The sequence below is a fragment of the Talpa occidentalis genome, unplaced genomic scaffold, assembly GCF_014898055.3.
Source record: "Talpa occidentalis isolate TD23 unplaced genomic scaffold, MPIMG_talOcc4v2.1 talOcc4.5, whole genome shotgun sequence".
In the NCBI taxonomy this organism is placed as follows: domain Eukaryota; kingdom Metazoa; phylum Chordata; class Mammalia; order Eulipotyphla; family Talpidae; genus Talpa; species Talpa occidentalis.
Genome location: NW_023604861.1, coordinates 126,069,442 through 126,086,632, shown reverse-complemented (window position 1 = coordinate 126,086,632; position 17,191 = coordinate 126,069,442). Strand labels below are relative to the sequence as shown.

The following is a 17,191-nucleotide window of genomic DNA, read 5'->3' as shown; positions in this document are numbered from 1 at the left end:
CCTTAGGTTTTCTAGATTCCTGCTATGAGTGAGACCATCTGGTATTTTTCTTTTTCTTTCTGGCTTATTTTGCTGAGCATGATCCCTTCCAGCTCCATCCATGTTGCTGCAAATTGCATGTGTTTATATTTTTTGAATGCTGAGTAATATTCCATGGTGTATGTACCACATCTTCTTGACCCAGTCATCTATTTTTGGGCATTTGGGTTGTTTCCAAAGCTTAGCTATTGTAAATAGTGCTGCTATAAACATAGGGGTGCAGGTGCCCTTTGGAATTAATGTTTCTGTGTCCTTTGGGTAAATATCCAGGAGTGGAATTGCTGGATCATATGGAAGCTCTGTCTTTAGTAGGTCGAGGAATCTCCACACAGCTTTCCATAGTGTTTGGATCAGTCACAAAATTTTCTTTAATGGTGTTTGTTTTCCTAGTTTTGTGGGTTAGTATTGCATTGCTTTCTGACTTTGCTTTTATGCACGCACCTATTTTCAACATAGTCAACAGACTGATTCTTCTTAAGCCCAGGTTAAATAATGTCTTTTTATAAAACCGTCTAGTGGGCCTCCCCGGTGGCGCAGCGGTTGAGCGCTGGGTTGTGAAGCTGCCCGCAGCCTCTGCAGTGCCGGTTCGATCCCCGGCTGCTCCTTGGCCACCAGAGGAGGGTCCCGCATGGCGCGCAGACCTCTCCTGCTGCCCGCTGCTCCCCTCAGCAGTGTACTTGGGTCCTTCTGCCTGCTCTGCTCCCCGCTCTGGCTCTGGTGAATTCTCTCACCCTCCCGCGCTTCTGACTGTACCCAGTGCTTGTATGTATCAATCAGTCAATCAATAAATCTTTAAAAAAAAAAAAAAACTGTCTAGTAGCCTTCCTGTCTCACTTGGAGAAAGTAACTGAAGTCCTTGCAGAGACCTATGAGATCCCACACAATCTGTATGTGTATCCTGCCTGCCCCCAATCTTTGTGATCTCGTACCAGCCTACCTTCACTGGCTCCATTCCAACTGCAGTAACTCCTTACTATTTCTAGACCATGCCTAGACCTTTGCATTTGTTTGTCCCTCTTCTTGGATGACTTTCATCCAGTTATTTTTATAGCTCACTTTATTTTCTTCACTTTCTCAATGACTCCTTCCCTTACCACCCTGTTTAAAATTTTATTTGTTTTGTACCTTCTGCAACATCAATAGCCCCTGGTCTCTTTACTTTTTGTCTCCTGGCACTTTCACTGTCTAATACATTTTATTTATTGTTTGTTTGTTGTCTGCCCCCAATAGAATATAAACATTAAGGGAGGAGCTTTTGTTATAGAATAGTGTGTGGCATATAGTATTTGCCCAATACATATGTATAGAATGAATAAATGAGATCTTTTGTGTTTGGTTTCTTTCACTTAACAAAATTAATCAAGTTTTACCCACATTGTAGCATGTATCAGACTCTGTTCTTTTCTATGGCTGAATAATATTCCATTTATGCACATACCACATTTTACTTATACATCCATTGTGTTAATGGACATTTAGGTTGTCTCTATTTTTTAACTATTATGAATAACAGTTTAATGAGGATTCATGTGTACATGCTTGTGTGGAGAAGTGTTTTCATTTCTCTTGGTTATATAACTGAGTGGAATTAATTGCTGGATCATACAATTATATATGTTTAACATTTTTGTTTTTCTGGTTATAGCCATCCTAATGTAATATGAATTAGTGTATCAGTTGGTTTTGATATACAGATTCCTAATGACAGTGATATTGAGTATTCTCTCATGTGCTTATTTGCCATTTGTATATCTTTTTTTGACAAATGTGCAGAGGTCCTTTGCCTATTTAAAAATTGTGTCATTTATCCTTTATTCTTGAGTTGTAAAAGTTCTTCATATGCTCTATATACACAAGTCCTTACATACATGATTTGCAGAGATTCTATTCTGTGGGTTATCTTTCTATTTTCTTGTTAGTGTCCATTGAAGCACCCATATTTCTAATCTTCCATAGTTCATCTAGACTTTTTCTTTTGCTGCTTGTGCTTTTGGTCATCTAAGAAACAGGTGCCAAATCTGAGATCATGTTTTCCCTAAGAGCTTTCTGTTTATAACCCTTACATTGAGGTCTTAGACCCATTTTGAATTAATTTTCTTTATATGGTACGAGGTAGGAATTCAGCTTTGTTCTTTTGCATGGGGTTATTCACTTGTTATGGCTTCATTTGTCAAAAAGCATATTCCTCTATTGAAGCTACTAGAAATTTCCAGGAAAATTTTACTTAAAGAATCTCACTTTGGCTACTGTGTAGAGAATGGCTACTTATGTATGTCTAATGGGCCTCCCTCGTGGCCAAGGGGTTAAGCACAGCACTATGAAGCTATCGGCAGCCACTGCAGCACAAGTTTCATCTCTGGCCGGCCACGGAGCTACCCACATGGACTAGTAGCAGACCTCTCCTGTCTTGCCTGCTGCACCCCTCAGCAGTATATTTCAGTCGATCTGCCTGTTCTGTTCCCCACTCTGTCTCTAGTGAATCCTCTCAACCCTCAAACCTCTGGCCTGTACTCCAGTTCTTGCATGCATAAATAAATAAAATCTTTAAAAAAAAAAAAAAAAGGTAGTGAAATTGAGCAGCCAAGTGATAAGGAATGAAGAGCAGAAATGTGTATCTGAAAAGTCACGAGAATAAAATGTTTCAAGAAGAGAAAGCCTACTGTGGAATCCTGCTGGATAATAAAGATGTAAGAAATGGAACTAACCTTTGGATTTGACAATGATGTTTTGGAAACTTTTGAAGAAGAGCATTTTGGTAGAATAGTAGTAATAGATTAGAATTGGTTGGGAAATGAATATAGGGAAACAGAATCTAGAAATGACTCTTAAAGAAGCTGGAGAGAATATTTGTTGGTATAGGGAAGCTTAATCCTAAACATTATATAGAAGACTAGAGTAGCTAAAACAACTGACCAAAAAATTTTAAGTGACAGGAATGAGCCTACTTGAGAGGCTTTAAGACTGTTTAGCTATAGTAATTGAGACTGTATGATATTACGCCACACATAAGTCATTAGGTGCAAATAAAAAATCTAGAAATAGATTGAACCATACCTGCTAATAGTTGACAGAGGTTCAAAGGCAATTCATTTTAGAAAGACTATTTCCTCAACTTTTGCAGCAAGTGGTGCTAGATAAGAAATGTATATCAGGGCCTCCCCGGTGGCGCAGCGGTTGAGTGCTGGGTTGCGAAGCTGTCCGCAGCCTCTGCAGCGCCGGTTCGACCCCCGGCTGCTCCCTGGCCACCGGAGAAGGGTCCCACATGGTGCACAGACCTCTCCTGCTGCCCGCTGCTCCCCTCAGCAGTGTACTTCAATCCTTCTGCCTGCTCTGCTCCCTGCTCTGGCTCTGGTGGATTTTCTCTCTCTCTCTCTCTCTCTCTCTCTCTCTCTCTCTCTCTCTCTCTCTCTCTCTCTCTCTCTCTCTGGTGGACTCTCTCTCTCTCTCTCTCTCTCTCTCTCTCACACACACACACACACACACGCACCCCTGCGTCTGGCCTGTACCCCAGCTCTTGTGTACATAAATAAATCTTTTTAAAAAAAATGTTAAAACATTGCTGATCGCATTATTCCATTTATAGGACATTTTAGAAATGACAAAATTATAGAAATGGGAATCAGATTATTAACCAGGGTTTAGGGAATGTAGGGATGGAAAAATGATGTAACAGTCTTGTTTGTGGTGATTTCATATTTATTTATTTATTTGTATATGTATATGTCACACGTGTATTTACATAGATATGTGACAAAATCACAGAAAACTACACATACACACAACAAATGAACCCCTGTTTAAAAAAATGAACTCTAAATAAGGCTTGTACATTGTACCAGTGTCAATTTCCTGATTTTACTTTTATACTATACTGTAAAATGCTATCTTTGGGGAAAACTGGGTGAAGGGTACAGAGGATAACTCCTTACATTTTTTTTTTGTAATTTCCCAGTGAAGCTATAATTATTTTAAAATGAAAGTGGGGAAGTTTGCTGGGAAGAGGAACAGAGAAATGCAATGTTAGTTTCAACAGCGTTGTTAGGGTTTCTGTTTTAGTTTTCCTTTTGTAGAAAAGCTGGGGGATATTAAAATATTTATGTGTGCTGATGAGAATAATCCATAAAAAGAAGAAATTGGTGAGGCAAATGAGACTGGATAATAAGAGCAAAATATTTTTCTTAAATCTTTGACTTTGAAGGCTTTTAAAGTAATAATTAAAAAAATCTACCATGTACATATTTGTTTTGTTACCTACAAGTGAATTTTTCACAATTTATAGGCAAATGTGGCCATACTATGGTGTAATACTTTAATGTTCTGAAAATTTCCATGCTTTTGTATTATATTATGGAACTAGATCACCAAATAAAATATAATTCCGAGAGTTTTTATCACACTTGCTGGTGTTCATTTTTAAATAAATTCAGGAGTTTTATGTGTTACTTTCTACTGTTTTCCCTTCCAGGTTTTCATCTTTTTTTTTTTTTTACAAAAAGATTTTAAGAAAAACGTTTATGGGCCTCCCCTGATGGCGCAGGCAGTTGAGCACAGCGCTGTGAGGCTGTCAGAAGCCTCTGCAACACCAGTTCAATCCCGGCCAGCCGGCGAGGGTCCCACTTGGCACGACAGACCTCTCCTGTCTCACCCGCTGCTCCCCTCAGCAGTGTATTTCATCCATCTGCCTGTTCTGTTCCCTGCTCTGTCTCTGGTGAATCCTCTCACCCTCCGCTCATCTGGCCTATACCCTGGTTCTTGTAGAAATAAGTCTTTAAAAAATAAATAAATAAATGTTTATGAGCCTCCCTGGTGGCACCAGGGGTTAGATTGCAGTACCATGAAGCTGTCGACAGCCACTGCAGTATGAGTTTGATCCCCAGCCAGGGAGGTGACCCACATGGCGCAGCAGACCTCTCCTGTCTACCCGGCTGCTCCCCTCAGCGGTGTATTTCAGTAGATCCATCTGTTCTGCCCCGCCCCCCCCCATCCCCCGTCTCTGGGAATCCTCTCACCTCTGCACCTTTAGCCTGTACTCCAGGTCTTGTATACATAAATAAATCTTAAAAAGAAAAATAAAATAAATGTTTATGAATAACCATAATTATTTACAATTTAAAAATTAAATGAGTGCTAGTTCTGTTTTGCTTTGTGGCATATAGTAGATTTTAATTTCTGTATCTGTTATGAAATTATTCTATTGTTTTGCCCTTTATCTAGAATATAGTGATGTCAAAATGCTTACTACAAATTATTTGTTGTTTATTTCAGGGATACAGCTGGTCAGGAGCGGTTTCATACCATCACAACGTCCTACTACAGAGGAGCAATGGGTATCATGCTAGTATATGACATCACCAATGGTAAAAGTTTTGAAAACATCAGCAAATGGCTGAGAAACATAGATGAGGTAAGACCTGAAAATCCTTCCCAAACATGGTTGTGTGCTTGGTTGGTAAGAATATTCCATCTGATATTTAGGATATAGTACATTGTCTTTATTATTGAGTACTTTCTCATATTACTGCCTCCAAGACTTTGAATTTAATTAACACTAACTCTTTAAAGCAAGTTTTGGCTGGCTATGTAAAGATCAAGTCTTAAGCCAATATTAGACCCAAGAAACTACCTTTAGTAGTAGCAGTTCTAAAGACTCACTGCTAACTTCTCCATTGCTACAATAAATCTTCAAGGAGAAACCTGTTAATATTTAACAATCAATTAAAAATACACAGATTTTGAATCAAAAACTCCATTTTGGATTTCTTTATCCTTTGTTTTATACTTTAGCTTTGTGTGTAGTAAGAGGAATGGATACAGACACCATGGCACCAAGCATTGTTGTTCCAACAACAACCAATTCTCTAGTTCAGTGACATTGACTGTGTATCCTACAATTCATTCCAGTTCTGATACTAACCCCCTCTGGCCTTAGAATCAGACTCACAGGTTTGAAGACCGGTTCTTGCTACCAGATTCCAGTCATGGGTTCCCATGCTACCTGTATTTCTGCTTGACTTCGCTAAGAAGGGAAGATGAATAGGCAGGATATGGGATGAATAGGGGACTGGTGGGGATCAGGGACAGTTCTTGTACCATCTCTAGATATGCCATCCTCCCAGAACCTTGTGTTCTCCATTTTGGAAGCTCCCCTAGCTTCATTGCTTCAGAGTTTTCACCAAGGTTTTGTTACATAGGCATAGGCAGTTAATTTCTAATGATTGGGCTTAATCTCCAGCCCCTTCCCTTTATGGCCTGAAAATTCCCACCCCCAAATTACGTGTTTTTTCTGATGACTAGTCCCAATGTGAAGAGCTCTGTGTTGACCCTGTGTTGAGTCACTCATTAGCATAAACTGATATAGGTAGAAAGAGGTCTCTTGTGAATAACAGGATATTCCTATTACTCAGGGAAAAAAAGTCTGTGCCAGCCATGGGGCAAAACCCAAATAACTGTGTGTTGGTTTTGTCTGGTAAAGAATACCTGGTTTTCTAACATGTGAGAGATTGGCTTGGCCTACTTTTCACTCTGTTGTAGAAATTTAAACTTTATTTAAATGAAAAGAACCTGATTTGATCCAAAAAACACTTTTAAAAGGATTATATGTCGTGATCAAGAGGAAATTACCTAGAAATGCAAAGGGTGTTTCAGTGTAGGAAATCAATGTAGTACGTTGTATTAATAAAAGACAAAAAACACACAAATATCTCAACAGACAGTTAAAATATTTGACAAAATCCCACATCTTCAATGATAAAAAAACACTCAACAAACTGGGAGTAGAATTCCCTCAGCCTAACAAAGGACAGCTATGAAAATTCCATAGCTGATAAGAATGCCTACTCTGACCACCACTGTTCAACATTGTACTAGATTAGATATTCTGGCTAGGGCAATTAGGCAAAGTAGGGGGACACTCAGACTGGAAAGTAAAACTATCTCTCTAGAAAATCCTAAGGAATCCATACACATAAATACCAAAAAATAAAATGATTTGCACTTACAAATAAGTTCAAATATAGAAATCAGTTGTATTTCTATACTTTAACAGTGAACAATGCAAAGATGAAATGAAGGATATAATTCTGTCTGCAATCGCATCCAAAAGAGAAAAAGAAAAGAAAAATTTACCAAAGAAGTACAAGCCTTATGCACTGAAAACCATTAAAATATTTTTGAAATAAATTCAAGAAGATCTAAGTAACTGGAAAGACATCCTGTGTTCATGAACTGGAAGATTTCTTAGTACTGTTTTCTGTAGTCTACATGCCTGCCCAGCATGTGTATATGAGTATGAGGAAGGCATAGGGAAAGCAGTTCCCTCCATACTGTTCAGACTATGTGAATTATAAAATGATAATGGAAGAAAATACCACTTGAAAACATAGAACCAAACAATCTTGCACTGCTGCCGGAAACTATTGCTCTATAAGGCTTGAGTCATGACTGTCTTATATCAGTCCTCCAGTATACAGGAAGCTCCTGCTTTAAGGTAGACACTTTCTTGGAAGATGGGCATACAGCAAGAACCAAGTAAATCATCCCCTATCTTTTCTTAAGGGTTAGAAAGTACCGGCCCTCTATTAGTATGAAAACGTAAAAAAAAAAAAATACATAATCTGAGAGAGGGGGGAAATCACAGTTTAAGCTGAGAACTGAAGAGATGAGTAGAAGTAATCTTGCTAAGGATGGGCTGGTGGACGGACTGTGATGAATTTTAAATTTAAGACAAATCATATCCTGACTTCGGGATATTCAGGGATAGGTGAGCTAGACCAGTGCTACGTGATACGTGACTATTTTCCCATTCCATGGTTGCCTTTTCATTCTTTTGCTAGTGACTTTTTTAAATGTCTTTTTTTTAATTGTATTATTTTTTATTGAAGTAACAACATTGGTTTACAACACTGTATATGACGTGTAGTTACAGATTCGCATCTCTTCAGGTGTATGTTGCTACACCACACCTACCATCAAAGCACCCATAATCTTCAGCCATAGTCCCATTGGGCACCTGTTTCCCTTTACTACCAGCTCCCAAACTCCCCTTCTTGTAGCCTCAGTTCTGCAGTCAGAGTTCTTAGGTTTGTTTCGCTGTTAAAGCGAAATCATCTGGTGTTTGCCTTTCTCTGTGTGCATTATTTTGCTTTAACATAATCTCAAAATATAGAACTCTTCACAAATTTACATTTCATCCTTGCACAGGGTCATGACAATCTCCTGTAACTGTTTGAATTTTAGTGTATGTGCTGCCAAAGTGAACACAATAGTTCCTTTGGCATAAATATCTTAAGTTTTGTTTAAGTATAATTTGTTTATTTTGATGCTTATATACTGTTGATCAAGACACCATTTTCAACCTCGTAAAAAGACTTGGAAAATGAATTTTATTTGTGATTTAATATCCTTAAGTTTGGACACTTGACTTAATTTTAATATGGGTCTAATTTATTTACTGTTTCATTTTCCATAAAATTCAATTGATTTAAAAGTTCATTAATGGGGCCTCCCTGGTGGCACAGAGATTAAAGTCTCAGCACTATCAAGCTGTCGCCAGCCACTGTGGCATGAGTTTGATCCCTGGCCGGGGGACTAACCCACGTGGTGCAGCAGACTTCTCCTGTCTCTCCTGCTTCTCCCCTCAGCAGTGTATTTCAGAAGATCCTCCTATTCTGCTCCCCACTCTGTCTCTGGTGAATCCTCTTAGCACCACTCCCTTGCACCTCTTGCCTACACCCCAGTTCTTGTATGCGTAAATACATAAAAATGAAGCTTTAAAAAAAGTTCATTTAAATTGAATTGTGCATCAAAATAAAAATTTGAACCATTTTCAAATTCAGTGTCAGAAAGCTTTTGCCATATGTTTTCTTCTAAGAGTTTTATAGTTTTAGGTTTAATTTGTGTCTTTTATGTATTTTTGAGTTCATGTTTTAATACTATATAAGGTAAGAGCCCAGCTTCATTCTTTTGCATGTTGATACCTTGTGCTGGTTTTCACAACACCATTTGTTGAAAAGGTGAAATTGACTCTGTATGTAAGGATTTATTTCTGGGCTCTCTGTTCTATTTGTCTGTCTTTATGTCACTAACATGCTGTTTTGATTACTGTGGCTTTGTATTGGGTTTGAAATCAGATAGTTTGTCTTTTCTGAGTCCCTTGAGATTCCATATGAATTTTAGGGATGGATTGTTCTATTTGTTTAATAGTAATTGGAATTTTGATGGAGCAAACATTTGTTTTAACTGATTTGTCTGTAAGAGATCTTCCTGTGTCTTCAAAAGGTAGCTTTTTTTTTTTTTTATACTTTAAGGACTTTCTTGAATTTTAAATTAAGGTGTCTATAGCATAATATCTGATCATGATCCAACCTGGACATACATCCTGTTTCACATCTTTTGCTTATATCATCTCTTTTGATGAGAACTTGCCTACAAACTAGACAGGCTCCTGAAGGGGGAAAATAATATTTGACAACATAAGTCTTAGGAATTGTTTTTCTTTTTCTCAGTAATTTAGGAATTGTGTTGGCTTTTAGCTTGGTGTGATTTCAGGGTGACAGCTTCAAAACTTTATAGAAATGAAATTGAGAAAAAATAGTCATTTTTTTGTGTATAAAATTGATAGTGATATAGTGATAGTGATAGTGTATAAAATTAAAATTTTATTCCATTTTAGCATGCCAATGAAGATGTGGAACGAATGTTACTAGGAAACAAGTGTGATATGGACGATAAAAGAGTTGTACCTAAAGGAAAAGGAGAACAGGTAAAAAGCTTTCAGTGAAACTAATGTGCTGCCCTTTCTTTATAAAGCTGTTTTTGTATTGAATAATTTTTACAATAGTGGTAAAGGAGTGTAGTTAACTATTCACATCGTTTTTTTAAACACTACTGGAAACAACAGTGTTTGAGTGAATTTTTTTAGTGTATATCAGTAGGTGTAGGAAAATCAAATTTGGAAACAGATTTTTAACCTACAAAGAGGGATTCTTTTATTACTTATTTCTGAAAGATCTTGACCATTTATTTGAAACTTACCTCATTGAAATAGTATTTGCTTTATATAACCTGAGAATGCTGCCTTCAGAATATTAACATTTTCTTTAATTTTTTGATATTTTAGATTGCACGGGAGCATGGTATTAGGTTTTTTGAGACTAGTGCAAAAGCAAATATAAACATTGAAAAGGCGTTCCTCACATTAGCTGAAGATATCCTTCGAAAGGTAAATTTCTGTTTTTACTTAAATGCTCTAAGGTTTCTGCGTATCAGAGTTGAATATCTCATCTTTACTAAAGTACTGGGTTTCATACAAACACTGAGTTTATAATGTCATATGTCAGTCATACTTCAATTTTAAAAAACTGATTTTGAGAGGTAGAGTTCCTCAAAGTTTACTCATTACCAATAGTTGATTCTCCAAATTAAAATAATGAACTGGGTGGGAGAGAGGAGGTATTACAGAGAGACATCTAGAAATCTGTAGGATCCAGCCATTGTAGCAGTTTTCTGTGCTCCCACACTCACTTTCTAGTCCCCAATTTCATGCCCTTTCCTCCAGCTTTTTGTCAGTTCATGGTATTGTGGGGTTTTGCATCTATTTTTGTACTCATTGCCCTCTTCATTCCCATAAATAATTTTTTTTTTAATTTAGTTTAAACTTAAGAGGTGAATCTATTAGGTATGCTACTGAATCACCAATCTTCTATATTGGCATTTCTCGGCACATATTATTGTATAGTGAATAAATAAAATTAGTCCATCCCCAGATTTGACATTATCATTCATTTTAACCTCACATTGGTTTCTGAGTTTCATTTATGAATTGTGAAACTTGCAGTACAAGTCACATGTAGCAAAATTTAGAAACTTTTTTTATTTTCTGTAGAATACACATACTTGGTTATAAGTCCTAAATGACTTGATATACAGATTTGCTTATGACCTGTATCCAGTATATTATATATTTAAATGTAAATCAAGAAAATCTGACACAAGTCCTAAAGGAGATGCAGTTATATAAGAGAAAAATTAATTGTTTCTGGTAACTGTTTTTGAAATATCAGTTTCTTAAAAACCAACCCATAATTTTTTAAAACATAAGTTATAATAGAGGTGGCATATTAAGTGTAAATCTGACATTTCTACACAGTTACAAGATAATTACATTCAAGTAATTAATTCCTTGTATGAAATCATTAAATCAAGCAACATAATTTTTTTAGAGTGAAATGGATGTATCTGTCTACTGTGATTGAATGTTGAAGATGGAAAAAAGTCATCTGTTACTGATGTTAGTATCCACTGCCAAATAAAAGTTGAGACCTTCCAGGGCTGCAAACATCCTGCATGTCATGTTTAGGGAGTTGCTGCCTTCCTTAGAAGATGTTTTAGTGTTAGAATCCAGCCAGATCAAAAAAATTGCATTTAATTGCAGAGAATGAGAGAGACTTTGAACAATTAAATAAATATTAAGGTTATCCAAAGTATACTGAGTGATAAAAAGTAAAGTGTAAAGTAGGATAAAATATGTGTAGTATGATTTTTTTCAGTTTTATGTGACACTCAACACTCATGGATGCACATCCACACAAGTATTTGGTTGGATCAGGAAGGATATATTCTCAACCTTAAGTAATGAGTATTGTAAGCAGGCGGTGTGGTGATAGAAAGGGGAAGAAGAATGTGGGACAGAATCAATCACTGACTCGTTTATATCATTTTGTTTTTGAAATGTTAACATGTTTCTCTTTATAATTATTAAAACAATCAAAAGAATTTTAATATTCTTTCACAAGAATTCCTTGAGGAAATACATTTTTATTTGAAATGTTTCTATGAGAAACATAAGTAAAAATATAATAAGTAAAAATATAATAGAAAATTACTAGGTGAACTAGGAGAAGGAAATTTATATTTTTAATCAGATGAAGAGAGTAACAGGAATAGAGAAACACTTTTTTAAAAAAATTAGTACAAAGTACTTTGTATTCAGAGATTGGAGGGTCAGGGTGAAAAAATTATTCAATACTCAGGATTTATCACAATGCTTATTACTAAAACATAAAACACCCTTCTCTCTGTTTTTTTCTCTTTGTGAACTTTTTGGTCTTCTCAATTTGTGATATTTTTTTTTTTTCTCTAATGTGTTCCTTTATTTTCTCACCTGTCCTGACATTTTTTATGAATGTGTCCCAGTGAAGTAGATCTTCCTTATATTAATGGTTAAGAAACATGAATGCACTGATAAATAAAGGGCTCTGTCTAGAGGCAGGCAGGTCTAAATATGAGGTAGCATTTTTTTTTTTATGACACACATGTCTGGGTTTAGGAAAAATTTTCTCTTCCCATCTGGGTTCTAAGGGTGAACAGATGAACAAATTAATATCAGACATACTGGTAAGAGAAAAGGTCAAAATTTAACAACACACATACGGAGAATTTATGTGTTCGTAAATAAAGAATAATGGAACATACCAGAGATATTTATCCTGCATTTAGGGACAAGGGTGTTGAGGAGATAGGTAGGGAAGACTTCACTAACAGAGGAGGAGGGCTGCCTTGTCCTTACTCTGAGAGTAGAGATGAAATTCTCGGATAAAAAGAACATGTTTGCTGATGAAGGACCCTCCTGTCACCAACTACATTCTTTGTTATCAAAAGGGGAAAACCTATACCCCTATTCTTGTATGCATAAATGAAAATAAATCTTTAAAAAAAAAACCAAACTTGGAGGGCCTCCCTGGTGGCTCAGGGGTTAATAAAGACAGCGCTCTCAAGCTATTACTAGCCACTGCAGCACAAGTTTGATCCCCAGCCAGCCAGGGAGCAACCCACATAGCACAGCAGCCTTCTGCTGCCTCTCCCACTGCTCCCCTCAGCAGTGTATTCCAGTAGATCTGCCTGTTCTGCTCCCTACTCTGTCTCTGGTGAATCCTCTCATCCCCCGCAACTCTGCCTTACACCCCAGTTCTTGTATGCATAAATATTTTATTTTTTTATTTTATTTTTTTTTTTAATTTTCTAGAGGCATGTCTTATTTATTTATTTATTATTTGTTTGTTTGTTTTGGTTTATACATGCACTGGGTACAGTCAGAAGCGCGGGAGGGTGAGAGAATTCACCAGAGCCAGAGCGGGGAGCAGAGCAGGCAGAAGGACCGAAGGACACTGCTGAGGGGAGCAGCGGGCGGCAGGAGAGGTCTGCGCGCCATGTGGGACCCTCCTCCGGTGGCCGGGGAGCAGCCGGGGATTGAACCGGCTGCAGAGGTTGCAGGCAGCTTCGCAACCCAGCGCTCAACCGCTGCGCCACCGGGGAGGCCCATTGTATGCATAAATAAATAAATATTTAAAAAAATGAAAACAACTTGGAACTTTAGGATTCAGTGAAAAGAATCCCATATTTTAGGAGGGTGGTACTTAGCAGGAATAGGATGCAAAGGAGCCTTCTATTTTGTGTCATGATCTATATTTTGATTTGGGGGTTTCACAGTGTCTACTAAAAATCCATCAAGCACACTTAAGATTTGTATGCTTTACTATAGGTGAGCTATCCCTAAAAAAAAAAATAATTCTTTTGTGCACATAGTGTAGGATATCCATTTAAAATAGTATATTGCTCTGATTTTTAAAGTACTATATATAGAATGTTGAAGAAATGAAAGATAATACAAAGAAGCAAAATCTTGTTAACCTACCACCTATTAATACTATTAGTGTTTTGGTGTCTATCTTTTTTATTTTTTTTTGCTTTATCTATTTTTAACATAAATTCTACAACTTTTTATTTTGTCCCATCATATTGCCTCCACTTAATGATAGTATCTCATAGTTGAGATTGTGTTTTTAAAGCTATGGTACTGTAATACATGCTTTAGCCTAAAAATGCAAGTAATTAAACAAGGGCAGGGTTAGACATGACCCAACAACATTGGTTTTATCCACATGCTTAATAATGCTTTTTAAGTACTAAATACCCACTGCCTAGGGATAGGAGATAATAAGCCTTTATTCAGAAGAGTTACAGCAGAGATTTACTAAAAAGTCAGGAGTCAGAAGAAGGCCTCTCTCCATTTCAGCTTGAGGAAGTATAGGCAAAATGAAGATTAAAAATAAAGCCTCCCAATCTTTATTTTGCATGGGGGAGAAAACCTATCTCATGTGACTGTAATTGCACTTGGTTTAGTAAATTAACTTGTATGAGAGTATTTCTGTTGAATCTTGATTTATCCACAGCAATATTTCCTTGTGTGTTTGTTCCAGACCCCTGTAAAAGAACCCAACAGTGAAAATGTAGATATCAGCAGTGGAGGAGGCGTGACAGGCTGGAAGAGCAAATGTTGCTGAGCGTTCTCCCGTTCCATCAGTTGCCATCCACCACCCTGTTTTCTCTTCTTGCTGCAAAATAAACCACTCTGTCCATTTTTAACTCTAAACAGATATTTTTGTTCCTCATCTTAACTCTCCAGTTCATCTTATTTGTTCTTTCATCTGTGACTGCTTGCTGACTTTATAATTTTCTTCAAACAAAAAAATGTAAAGAAAAATCATGTCTGTGACTTCATTTTTAAATGTACTTGCTCAGCTCACCACTGCATTTCAGTTGTATTATAGTCCAATTCTTATCAACATTAAAACCTATAGCAATCATTTCAACTCTATTCTGCAAATTGTATAAGAATAAAAGTTAGAATTAACAATTTTATTTTGTACAACAGTGAAATTTTCTGTCATGGATAATGTGCTTGAGTCCCTATAATCTATAGACATGTGATAGCAAAAGAAACAAACAAAAGCCAGGAAACACTCATTTCGCCTTGAATATGTAAATTGGGTTAATTTTGTCCTGTGCCTTATGTGGAAAGGAACTTCTTTTGGTTTTTCCTTTTATTTGTTTTGGTGGAAGCATGTGCAGGAGACATATCATCCAAACATAAACCATTAAAATGTTTGTGGTTCGCTTGGCTGTAATTTTCAAAGTAGTTAATTGAGGACAAAGGGCAATTGCAGAAATGATAGCTTTGGTTTGCTGATTCTCATTTTAAGTGGCCTTGATATTTGAAACTATTCCTGTCACCGCTTCTTCTCCTTGGCCACTGTTTCCTTGTGTCTTGTCTTCCTGCATGCTGCTTTATTTGCTTTTCCTTCCCCCACCACCCAATGGTATGAGTTATTTAAAAACAAAAGGGGCAAACTACTATTAGGTTTGTCAAGTTTAACATAAAGCACTGACTTAACTTGCTTAAGTAAACAGAAAGATAAATTCTAACTGCCTATTACGGAATGTCAGTTAATGGTGTTTACCCTCACCTCATTTTCTCTTTCCCCTAAAACTTCTGTCCCAGATTACTTCATTTGCTGTTTTACGTCATGTTCCTCCTCTTCCCTTTTTGTTCTCTTGGTGTCTATCCATTGAGTTTATGAAATGGAAGAGTTAATTGCATGCACTGTGTTTGGAGGGTGTTGTGGTTTTTCTTTCTGATTTAGGTGTATAGCCTATTCACTTTCCTAGAATACATATCTTAACCTAAATTTGAGTAGTCTCCATTTTGGCAACTCCTCTTAGCAATTTGGTAGCCCAGTAAAGGTGGTTTTACAAAAGGCAGGAAGGAGGAGTGAAATTTATTAACACGGTTGCCAAATGTCTTGAGATTTGGCCTTTGAAGAACACTTTTTCAGTGTTAAGTTGTCCTTACCTTAAGGTTTAGAAGTACTTTAGAACATTAATAATTGTAAGTCCTGTCTTCACATCCTTTTGGAAAATGTCTTATTACCATGGATTTGGATCAAGGGCAAAAAATACTTTTCATATAATGATAAAAACTCCCTTAGCTTATCTCTGACCTTGTCTCTCCCCACCCCCACCCCCACTTCATTTTTCTAGTTTTGCTTCATTGCTTATCATTAGGATAGGGTAAGTTAAGTTTGCTATGCTGCTAGCATCCTAAGATGATACCTTTGTTGAAATAATTGTGAATAGCATGATTCATTTCTAGCAGAGGCTGAGTTTAGGACAGCAGCTTCCATTGAAAAGTCTTTCTGTGTCGTGGGTAGCATTTTAATGCCTCTTGGCTCACATAAACAACACAGGGATGTATCTGTATGAACATCCATACATTTTTCAGATAGTGCCCTAAAAACAATTTTTTATGCCTCACTGGTGGTTGTTGTTAGGTTTTTTCCGTCACTTGACTTTATCATTGTTTACTAGTAAAAGCAGCATTGCCAAATAACCCCTAATTTTCCACTAAAAATAATAATGAAATGTTAAAAGCTTCTTGAAGTTTTAGGTTAAACCTGTTAGATTAATTTTAATGTTATTGTTGCTTCCCTTTATCTGGAATGTGGCAGTAGCTTTTTTTTTATTTTTAACCCTCTTTAATCCTTACTCGATTCAATGACTTAAGGTCTGAGAGCTAAACACTGGGATTTTTGGATAACAGACTGACAGTTTTTGCGTTATTATATTCGGCATTGTACATAGAAAGGATGTGGCTACCTTTTGTTAAATCTGCACTTTCTAAATATCAAAAAAAGGGAAATGGAGTATAAATCAATTTTTGTATAACCTGTTTGAAACATGAGTTTTATTTGCTTAATATTAGGGCTTTGCCCCTTTTTCTGTAAGTCTCTTGGGATCCTGTGTAGAAGCTGTTCTCATTAAACACCAAACAGTTAAGTCCATACTCTGGTACTAGCTACAAATTCGGTTTCATATTCTACTTAACAATTTAAATAAACTGAAATATTTCTAGATGGTCTACTTCTGTTCATATAAAAACAAAACTTGATTTCCAACTGTGTGGCTTGGTTTTCATTTATTTATGGACTTGAAGATTGAGAATTCTGAAAATAATTCAGAATTGCAAACAATATTAAGAGGGACATAAATGGATGGAAAGTAATTTTCTCAACCTAGGGAAAACCGGGGAGACCATTTCAAGAACAGTCTTTGGTAAGAAACTACATAAATAGAATTATCTTTAAGACGCTAAAGCACAATCATTCTGGTGTCAAAAGAAACTGCAATATCCTAGTCACTCCCAGCCAACAGTACTTGAATGTGCCTTAGGCTAACTACACCTGAAGTTAGATGCTTCTCTGGGCACCTTGCGCTAGGCTTGCCACAGTGGAGGAGGAGTCCTTGTTACCAGTGTCTG

General features: G+C 36.7%; 1 protein-coding gene and 1 non-coding gene across 2 annotated transcripts in view; one reads left to right on the top strand and one right to left on the bottom strand.

Moving 5' to 3' along the window:
- The window catches only part of RAB10 (RAB10, member RAS oncogene family), a 61,634-nt gene extending 44,805 nt beyond the window's left edge, over window positions 1-16,829 (top strand). The window contains exons 3-6 of the mRNA XM_054701265.1: window positions 5,305-5,443; window positions 9,710-9,799; window positions 10,157-10,258; window positions 14,295-16,829. Of these exons, the coding sequence (XP_054557240.1) occupies window positions 5,305-5,443; window positions 9,710-9,799; window positions 10,157-10,258; window positions 14,295-14,378 (415 nt within the window). The 3' untranslated portion in view covers window positions 14,379-16,829. The remainder of the gene's footprint in view (window positions 1-5,304; window positions 5,444-9,709; window positions 9,800-10,156; window positions 10,259-14,294) is intronic.
- On the bottom strand, window positions 8,194-8,298 carry LOC119260011 (U6 spliceosomal RNA). Its single transcript, XR_005128652.1, has one exon. It is a non-coding gene; the product is annotated as a U6 spliceosomal RNA (small nuclear RNA).
- Window positions 16,830-17,191: the final 362 nt, after the last annotated feature.